This window comes from Alligator sinensis, unplaced genomic scaffold (assembly GCF_000455745.1).
Source record: "Alligator sinensis unplaced genomic scaffold, ASM45574v1 scaffold872_3, whole genome shotgun sequence".
Lineage (NCBI taxonomy): Eukaryota > Metazoa > Chordata > Crocodylia > Alligatoridae > Alligator > Alligator sinensis.
In genome coordinates, this window is record NW_005842137.1 from 733,002 (window position 1) to 743,515 (window position 10,514).

General features: G+C 44.4%; 1 protein-coding gene across 5 annotated transcripts in view; it reads right to left on the reverse strand.

Annotated features, from left to right (window-relative positions):
• Nucleotides 1-438: 438 nt before the first annotated feature.
• The window catches only part of FKBP5 (FK506 binding protein 5), a 28,053-nt gene continuing 17,977 nt past the window's right edge, over nt 439-10,514 (reverse strand). For 3 of the 5 annotated variants that reach the window (XM_025206018.1, XM_025206019.1, XM_014520657.2), the window contains 4 exons: nt 8,818-8,901; nt 6,888-7,073; nt 3,024-3,263; nt 802-1,723 (listed from right to left, as the gene is read on the reverse strand). In XM_025206018.1, the coding sequence (XP_025061803.1) occupies nt 1,616-1,723; nt 3,024-3,263; nt 6,888-7,073; nt 8,818-8,901 (618 nt within the window). In that variant the 3' untranslated portion in view covers nt 802-1,615. Of the gene's footprint in view, nt 657-801; nt 1,724-3,023; nt 3,264-6,887; nt 7,074-8,817; nt 8,902-10,514 lie in introns of those variants that run through there. The other 2 variants (XR_003094429.1, XM_025206020.1) reach the window with 2 other exon arrangements.

The following is a 10,514-nucleotide window of genomic DNA, read 5'->3' on the forward strand; positions in this document are numbered from 1 at the left end:
GGCCAGTTTGGTTTTTGCAGGATTAAGGTGGAAAGAGCAAAATAAAATACTGTCTTTGTTAATTGGGAAGCAAAGCTGATAGAAAAAGATTTATTTTCAAGCTTCAAAAGGGGTATTACAAACCATGGAGGAGTAAAAAGAATTTAAAAGCTGTTTTTAAAAAGGTCATGACAATGTCCCTTTAGGGTTGAAGCAATGATGTAGTAGGCTTCACTCAAAATGCTGTATGCTGAGACTGTATTCCCGATCATTCCCAATGTATTTCTGTGCTTTGTAGGTTAATACAGAAACACAGCTCCCACCGTAGTGGCCTGAGTGGGTGCTGGATAGAAGATACATAAATTGGCAAGCTACGAATCATGGTACTATATATGTGCAGTAAGAGGCCTAACCACAATAGTTCATCTGCTTTCTTTTCTTTTCTTTTCTTTTCTTCTCTTTTTTTTTTTTTGCATAGACCCCCTAATAAGCTGTTCAACTCCATTTTTTAAATTAAACAGGTTGTGGGCTGTGGGCTGAAATGATAAGTGCCTGGAAAGAGCAGCTTCTGAAAACAGTCCTTTGCACTGAACAAAAACAAAAACGCGGTACAACTTTTTAAAATGGAAAGAGCCTCCCCGAAATGAAACACCCTTTTAAAGCCAAATTATAATTTCCTGAGAGAGACAGAGAGAGAGAGAGAGAGAGAGAGAGAGAGAGAGAGGAGATATAACAGAAGTGATGCAAAACGTAACAGCAGCAGCAGTATTAAAAAAACCCAACATTTTAACAATTTCCTAAAAGGAAATGGGAAAGTCGCAATGAAATGCAGTACTTTTTAATTCCAACAACCATCTTAACATTATAAACACCTCTGGAAGCAGATCCAAGAAGCCTTCAAGAGGTAAAACCAACCCAAAAAAAGCCCAGTCTTGCAGAACATTACCAGTAAGCATTCACTTATTACACGATCTAGACTGTTCAGCTCCCAGAGAAGCTAGGCTGTGCTACAGAAAACCATTTAAAGTTTGCACTGGAGTGAAAGAGAAGGAAGAAGTTATGTGAGAAATCACCTCTCTGCTTCTGGCTTTAGAGTCCATAACACTGCTGTTCACTGAAACCATGGCACACTGCTTTGCACTTTGTTCTAGTACAGTGCTATACCTTGAGCCGGTAGCACTTTAGTCAAATTTTTTTTTTTAAACTAGGCCTGCGTGGTCCTACTACAGTACAACCAAATGCAATACTGAATTGTACAACCGACAGCTCCTACATTCTAACTCATTTAAGAGGACCCTGGACATCGTGTGGCAAGTTGATGTGAACTGAAATGAGCTGGATCGAGCCATCTCAGGAAACTTTCCTAGAGCCAAGAGTCTGATTTTTTTTTTCCTTTTTAAAAGCTATTTGTTCCACTCAGAGTGGTCCCACACTGTCCCTCTTCTTGTGCTCCACTGCTGAGCATGCTCACAGCAGCAGGGCTGGTTTTGTTGGACTTTGCGAGGCATTTTGCTTCCACGATCACACAAACTGTAACAAGCTTTACAATAAAACATTGGCGAGTCCTGAGTTCTGCAGAAACCTGTTTCGGTGCAGGCTGAGTTCAGGAGGGTCTCCTTCCCACCTTCTTTTCCCATCATACATGCCCTTCAGCCTCTTTGCCTTCAGTCACTGGAGTTTTTAGCCTCTTTTCAGAAGTTGCTTTCTCCACGTCTTTCTCTCCTGGATTTCTGCTAGCTTCCTCCTGTACGACAGCAAATAAACCACAGTCAGTTAGTTGAGATACAAGCAGAAAAATCAAGTCACAGTGAATCCGAGGGTTCCCTGAGCCTCAGTATTAACAAATACTGCAAATTCAACATAAAAATCCTCTCTCCTAGAGTAAGTTTTTCCTGTAAGATGTAGTAGTAGTTGGCTGCAATGCTCAGGGCAGTCATAAAGCCCACTCACACTGCAAACTTCTGCTTTCTTGGCTCTGAGCATTAGTGAAGATTACACTCGCTCCATTCCTCTTGGCTAAGGAAGCCTAGGTGAATAAGAGGGCTCTGTTAGCACCTCCTCCACTATTTCATGAAAAGGTAGAACCTGGACTCTACGCTCTCCCTGATGGACATTTGGTACCATCACAAAAAAAGTGTTATTGAAATGGCTGTGTGGGGGCACAGACGGTTAAAAACCCCTTGGAGCTGTTGCCCGTACTCACATACCTCAACCCAATCCTAAAGAAGCAGAAGAACCCTATTCCTCCATGAGCAGCTCAGCTGGCTAAAGCAACTTCATCTTTGCATCTCAAACAATAGGCTCAACTAGTCTTTGATCCTTAGCTCTGCTGGATGTTGCAACATATTTAAGAACAGATTTATTTCCAGGTGCTAGCTGTGTCGCTATACTATAAAGGAGATGCACAACCTGGTTTCTTGGCTTCTGTATTCTCTCTTGCTTGAGTACTGTCTGCACTAGATGCTTGCTTAGGTGAATTCATAGCCTGTTGTTTGAAGAATGTAACATCTCTACTACTGTTAAAAGGGAATGGTATCTTCTGTTGCAAGGCATGTGCTGACCATCAAGGAGGTTCCTACTATGAATTTCCATCAAACATCTCAAGCCCACCCAGGGGACTGAATGCCATCACAGACCCACCCTGGGTCAGCAGCGACAGAAGCGGGCTACAAACAGCTTTTAGCTAGAAAGTATAAAAATTCAATCCTTGTTCCAAACTCATTCCCAGCTGTCATGGGTCCACACTGCAAATAGTCTTAACAACTAAATCTTTGTGGTAGTAGTCTTAAAGCAAAGAAATCCAACAATGAATGAGCCATGAAAAATACCAGGCTTCTACAGAGTTTGTCCCTCCAGGAAAAAGCTGTGCTTTCATTAGTCAACTATGCCTTCATGAACAACTTCTTGTCTAGGTAGAGACACTCAGTCTGCAGGGCTATTAAGTCTGAAGCCTTTCACCATACTCAAGACTACTGAGAACCCTTCAACTGGAGTCTGCTAGAAGGTCACAATGGATGTGCTCCAAGTGCCAACGTAATACCAACCTTTGCATCTCTCTCTGCAAACTTCTTGAACATGTTGGCATATATTCTTCGGTCACGCTCATTGTGTTCCTTTGTCTTCTTTTGACAGACCGTGATCTGCGACTTGGCAGCCTTGTTTTGCGGGTTCACTTCCAGTACTCTTTGAAAGTCGCATTTTGCCAGTTCAAATTCGTTCATTAGTAGTCTGGCTTCACCTCTCCTGTACAAACCCTTCTCGTTGTCCTGATCCAGTCCTAATGCCTGCAAACACAGGTTCCCACATTAGCAAAGCTTTGAGAGCATCCCTCAGTCAGCAGCCCGAGGTATTCCTGTTCATACAGGTAAGGACTGTGCTGTAGGGAATGACTTACATAAATGTGCCCCAGCCACCATTTATACCAGATCTCCGTGGCAGTGTGCAATGGTTTTGCAGACAATGGTATGCCATTGGAAGGCCACACAAAAGAATTACAATACCAGTCTGTTCGGCTCTGAAACAACAAAAGCTCAGCTCCATGCTATTCTTTGGGAAGATGGAGCAATCAGCTTTGCTCTCACTGTTTCACTCCACTTGACCTCATTAGAGTCAATTCCCTTTTATACCTCATGTAATTAAGATCATAATAAAGGGACAAATATTTCCACCATAACCCAAAGCCTGACTCTCCCCCGCACAAAACTGGACTTTTCTGAAAAAGAGCCCCATAACACTGAGGTCATACAGCCAATTAGCAGCTCCTTGTGCTGGTCCTGTACAATGCTAAAGGCTCTGTTAATATCTCTCCTTCAGAAGAGCTGTGAGTTTTAAAGCCCCGTCAAGTATGATGAAACTGGGACAAAAGGAGAGGCTTGAAATCTCTAGAGTGTTCTTAGCTTGCCCTACAAAATGTTACTGGCCTCTAAGCCTGGTTGGCAAGTCATATAATGTACTTTAGATGCTGAAATATTTATGTGTGCACACACACAAACCACTGAAAGTAATAGGCAGAGACAAGCCCACAAATGCAAAACTTAGTCAAGTACTTAGCCTCCAAACCCAGGAGCGTGTAACGTTAACAGAACCCAGGTAGCCAAAGAGTTGCATCCTTAGCGGCATGTCTGTCTCCCTGCTTTCTCACAGTCTTCTTGAGGTAGGTGCACTAAGCTTGCTTTTTAAAAGTTACCTCTTGTTGACTTGGATTTACGTATTCCTGGTAGAATTGTCTAATTATAGCAAGACTTTTGTCTGTATGTCTGGAAATTATTACATACAAGATATGCAAAGCTTTAAACTTCTTTGTTTTATTGTTCCAGTTACAAAGACTAGCTTATACCATAGATCAAGCCTGAAAGGCTCTTGATACTAAAGCCTAACAGTTTTTTAACTTGCAGAAACACAAAATAAGCTTTCCACATTCTGGCTTCTGGGTTACATCATCTTCAACCTGATTTTTTCTGTTACATTTATGCCTTCGGTGCTGCCTACATACCCGATTTGCTTATACATCCGCAGACACTGCAATAAGAGGCGAAGAACGTTGCCGACAGACAGAGGCCAGTACCTATAGCCAGATCCAGGTTGAAACAGAGCAGGCAAACTCTTGCACTTGTGCTGACACTCCCTGAAGTCTTTGTGGGGGATTTGGTGGGACGGGAAGGTGGGGAAGTCTAGCCACATGGATCTAGCTGCAGGATCTGACTCTGGAAGTCAGAGCCTGTATATATGCAGTATATAGCTTTGTATATACAGAGTGTGTCTACACGAGACTCTTTACTGCACAGCAGACTAATCTACTGCGCAGTAAAGTGTCATAATCTACAAGTGCATACAATTTACTACACAGTAAATTAGTCTACTGCACAGTAGACAGTAAATACAGGTAGTAAAACTAACTGCACGGTAGATACCGTGCAGTAGCACATGTATAGACACTGACTGGGAGCAAATTTGCTCCAACATCAGGGGGCCACAGGGAATGGGGAACTCCCTTGGTCCTGGTGCTGCTCAGCTCTTGGCTCCCCCCTGGAGCCAAGACCCGAACAGTGCCAGGACGGGGTAGCTCTCTGCCACCCCCCCAGTCCTGGCACTGCTCAGCTCCTAGCTCCTCCCAGGAGCTCAGCAAAGCCAGGACGGGTTAGCTTTCTGCTTCCCCGCCCAGCCAGGGGCTGGCTGGCAGCTGTCCTGCTTTTGGGGCAGCTCCCGGCCAACCCTGGGCTGCTCGGGGATTTCCCTGCCCAGCTACAGGCATGCACGGAGCTGCCCTAAAACGGGACAGTTCCCAGCCAGCCCCCAGCTTCATGGGGAAGCCCCGCTGGGAATGGGGCTTGTCCTTATATGCACGGGGCTGGGAGAGCTCTGCAGAAGCAGCTGTCTCCCAGCCCCATGCACATCAGGACCTCACATCAGGGAGCAGAACAAGGTAGGAGCAGCCCTGGACCATGCTGCTCCCACTGGGAGAAGATCTGCTCCCAACAGGGAGCCCGTGTAGATGTGCTCCCAGGGAAGGCTTATTGCGCCGTATTTTACTGTGCAGTAAGCATTCAAAGCACATGTAAACATGCCGACAGAGTACTACCTCTGGCTCCAAATTTCAGCTAGGCACATCTTAAGAGCTGAATTCTGAACATGTTGAAGAGACTTTAAATTCTGCAACCGTTAACAACCCTGGACCCTATAAAATCTTTACAAAAGGAGAGAGAACAAACACGGAGATAAAAAGCTTCTACTGTGCAGGCACCATGACAAAAGTAGGTTATACAATCTATGCATTCTGCAGTGCAGAAGGGCATACAATACGACACAGCCAGGCAAAGTCGCACAAAAACTCTGCTAGCATTTTGCATGTTTTGACAGTGTTTCATTTTCACCACTGGAACCACGAAGTGCCACACTTAGCAAGGAAAATTTGTCTGGATCTACACAGTGCTCTTCCAAATTCTGGGTGTTTTGATCTAAAGAGGCTGTTTGCTGTGCACACTGTATTGAAGAGCAGAATACCGTAAATATTTCCTGCTACTCTCAGCTTTTGCTGTTAACAAGTGCATACCATTTACTATGCAGTAAATTAGTCTACTGCACAGTTAGCTACTACTTGTAAATACAGGCACCTGTCAATCTGGTAGTACAACTAACTGTACATGTATAGACACTGACGGGGAGCAAACTTGCACAGTGCTCTTCCAAATTCTGGGTGTTTTGATCCAAAGAGCCCGACTGCTGTGCACACAGTATTGAAGAGCAGAATACCGTAAATATTTCCTGCTCCTCTCAGCTTTTGCTGCCAAATGATTAGCAACAGAATATCACATCAAGGACAGAGCACCTGCTAGAATGAATATATTTCATCACGGTGCTGTGATTTTGAAGTATACTAGCTAACTTAAAATATTACTAATATTGTAGGTGCAGAGGATGTCTACGTGGGTTTTCTTTATCTTCCTGAATAATCTCTTTAACCTAGATACACCATTTTGTATATTATAAATACCAAGCAGACATGGCACAGTTATTATTTCGGGAGAGGTTTTTAATAAAACACCATGGCTGAAGAATCAGCTTCTGAACACGTAGGAAGCCAAAAGGATTCTTGAGTTCACATTTTAATTGAACAAATTCTTGTCGGATGCTGCTTTTAATTTTGTTTGAAATATAAAATATCCAGGACCATCCCACTATTCTCTGAAAAGCTATGCAGTGTGTTACTACTCTGCAAAAGATAAACACATTCAAAGAGAGTTTAGATTCAGTTCTCAAACCACCAAGCACAGGAAATTCAGAGGGGAGACTAAACTTGCAATAAGGTTGTGAAACTGCCTCTGGTATGTACAGAAACTTGATGCAAGGGAGGGGAAAGAGAAGATAAGCCTATTCCAGCCCATGTGTTCAGATGTACAGATGTACTTTACCTTATCACAGCACTCAACAGCTTTGGTATACTCCCGCAGCTTCAGATAGCACATGGCCAGGTTGAGGAAGGCTGCCAGCAAGAAGGATTCAGAAGCTTTAGACTCCCTTTCTGATAAGCCATACTCCATTTCTAACCAGGACACGATCTTCCCATACTGAATCACCGCCTGCATGTACTTGCCATCCTGGGATGAAGCGAAGAAAACCAGGCAAGAGGAATGTTATTTGTCAAATGAAAGCAAATTTGCTTCTGAAACAGTCTTAAAACAGTTTGCAATTGGACAACCTCCAGAGTTTACCATAAAAAATGAGGGAGGTCATTTTAGAGGTGTCAAATCACCCATAGTGCCAGTGGATCTTAACTGGAGCTGCAAGTGCTGAGCATGTCTGGTGGTGGGGTTGGGGGAGTCAGGCTCTTTTTATTCCCTACTTGCATCGGTGCCAGGAGTGCTAGACACCTTGGCAGCCAAACACCCCAGGGTCTGCAGGTGGAATTAAGCTCAACACAAAGTGAGAGGCAACGATTCCCTTTGAAATCCCACCTGTCTCTTTTCTGGGTCCCAAGGCAACACTCCCCTTGAAGCAAGGAGGGTAGTAGGATGGTTTCAAGTCAAATCCAGCATGGCAGAATAGCCACTATATGAATCAGATGCATATTATGCACTTTCACTGATGGACCTGCAAAACCAGGGTGCAACAACTATCCATGGCTCAACAGCATCACCACTGAAGGGAAGACTGCAGGAACAGATTACAAGGCAGTCGAAGGAGACTGACCACTAGACATCAAAATTGGTTCAGAAACAAACAGCTTCAAATGTGAAACTGTGAGGCAAGAAATGCCCTGGCGTGTCCATCCTTTTGTTAACTTCATTAAAACTCTGTCAAACCAATAAACCACATTTAAAATGACCCTTTGTTGGGAAGGGCGGCATATCAATCAAACCACCAGCGCACCTTATCTGTAACAAGTTATTTCTAGTATACAGGATAAAGTCTGCAGACTAAAACCTCTTTTCACCACCCACTGTCTCCTCAACAAAGTAATCAGAGTCTGTAAGGTTAGATATATTTTGAAATGAAGCCACTACCCTGGTATTGAAGTAATTTAACTTAAAAAACATACCGCACGTCTCTCTCCCCCCCTCTCTCAATAAAGCCGTTAATTATGTGGAACTACAGAACTGCTATATCAGCCCAGCCCAGAGCCCCTTCTCTGACGGTCTCCAGCAGATACGTCAAAGGAAGGAGCAAGAAACCTCAAAACAGACAATTTGCTTTAACTGGCCTACAGGGGAAGGTTTGGGGGTTTTTTTATCAATATCCTTCAGTGTTGGTTTTGTACACTGAAACAGGAAGGTTTATAATCCTTACTATTTTTATCCAGTGCATGTATAACTGTGGATGTTTCACTGCCCACATTAATGTTTAATCCCATTTTCGATCTTGCTAAATTCTTGGCCTTCAGATCTTTTGGCAAACAAATCCATAGATTAAATAGACACCGCGTGAAGGAGGCGTTAGATGTAAGAACTTTAGTAGACATAAGGCTCCATATAATGCCCCAAAAGACAGGCGGTGCTAAATGAAGTGACCTCTTCCCAGGAGTACCTCCTTATTCCTAGTTCAGCCTACCAGATAAGGACAGTCCACTGCCAGATGCTCCTCTGGATCAGTCCAAGCAGGGAAAGCCAAGTTTGTACCAAAGCCTGGTAGCTACTTGTAGAGAAGGAACAAGAGCAGGGCAATATTTTTGTTGCCTGAAGCTAAAACTGTTGGGGATCACGTAAACGATGCAACATTTATGCCTGTCCAGGAATATTTTAAGTTGTTTCTCTGAAGAGTCCATAAGCAATTTAAAAAAAAAAAGGTGTGCCTGCAGGCATGGTTCAGTTCTTGGCAACTCATTTATGCTGCAGTTTTACAAACCTTGAAATACACTGTCCCTTTCTCTTTGACAATGGCAGCTTGCTCGAGTTTCTCTTTGGTGTCCATCTCCCAGGACTCTTTGGCCTAAGTACAAACATTTTTAAGCAACTGTTAGAAGACAGGATAGGAAACAATATCAGCTGGAGTTCATGATGTCTTACAGTGCCCCTCATCCCAAAAACAAATATCAACATTTACAGATTCCCAGATTTCTAAACATACCAGCTTCAAGGCTTAATGCTTCAGCCCATTCTCTGCCATTCCCATGCTTGCTATTCCATTATCCAAAGGAATCTGTCCTCCAGTGTCACTAGAAAGTGGCTTTCTTTTCTTAGGAGAAGCAGCAGGAGAGGACAGAAGAGCAAGAAAGGGGCTTTAAGCTAAATAAATATACCTAGCAGCTGCAGCTGCTGCTGGGAATTAAAAAAAAAGGGAATAAACCCAGAAAATGAATGATGCTGGAACCTGTAACACCTGGCTGGGGTCATCACACCTGGCTGGGGTCATCTGACCCCAGCAATCTTTCCTGCCCAGGGCAGGGGGTTGAACTCAGTGATCTAATAGGTCCCTTTCAACCCTAAAAATCTATTAAATCTATTAAATCTTTTAGGTCTGGCACACAGACCTGTATAGCTCTCTACGGTACTGCCTTGACTGGCTGAGCTTATCAGTGTTGAGTGTTGCAAAGCATCACTCTGCATCCAGAATTAAGTCAGAGGACAACTGGTTACCTAGGCCGGTCCATGCTAACTAAGCCCGCATGCTCAAAACCCCGCTGAAAAACAAGCACCAGGAAGCAGAGTTGTGGCACGGATGCGACTCCACAGGGAACAGGGAGAGGGCTGGGCCCACGACCTCCCCCCACATCTGCAGGGAGGATACGATTCTGCTGTCACCAAAGTTAAGAGAAAGGGGACGGGAGCAAGTCACAGGGGTAAGCTACATAGACAAGTTATAGTGAGGGAAGCTAGGGTGTGAACTTACAGGCAGATGACAGAAAGGTACAGTCATCTACCTTGGCGGTCTTCAAAAATCATCTCGACACCCATCAGTTGATCCCATCAGTCTTTCCTGCCCAGGTGCAGAGGGGCTGGACCTGATGATCTCTAAGGTCCCTTACAGCCCCTAACAACTATGAAACTATGAATGAGCAAGGGTCTCAAGTTGCAGCAAGGGAAGTTTAGGTTGGATATTAGGGGAAAAAAAACAACCCTCTTATGAGGAGGGTACTAAAGCACTGGGACAGGTTACCCAGGGAGGCTGTGGACTCCATCCTTGGAGGTTTTTAACTGCAGCTAGACAAAGCTTTGGCTGGGATGATCTAGTTGGGGCTGGTCCTGCTTGGAGCAGGGGGTTGGACTAGACGTGACCTCCTGAGGTCCCTCCCAACCCTCATTTTCTACGATTCTTTGACATTAGCTACCCCATGGTACAGCCTGGGTACACGCTATTCCCCTGTGGTAAACAGAGTAGTTTTACTGCTTTTATTGCAGCTCAGGTGCCCTGCTCAAGTTCACACCCTAGCTTCCCCCAAGATAAGGGTTCAGGTACCCGTGCCCCAGAAGCCTTCTTCTCCCAGGCGTCTCCTGATGGAGCCTTGTTGTGCCAGCTCCGCCCCACGTACATCTTGTTCTTCAACAGCACTGTACAAACACGGGCGCATTTTCCAAGCTCCCGAAGAGGGCACAGCCTGTTCA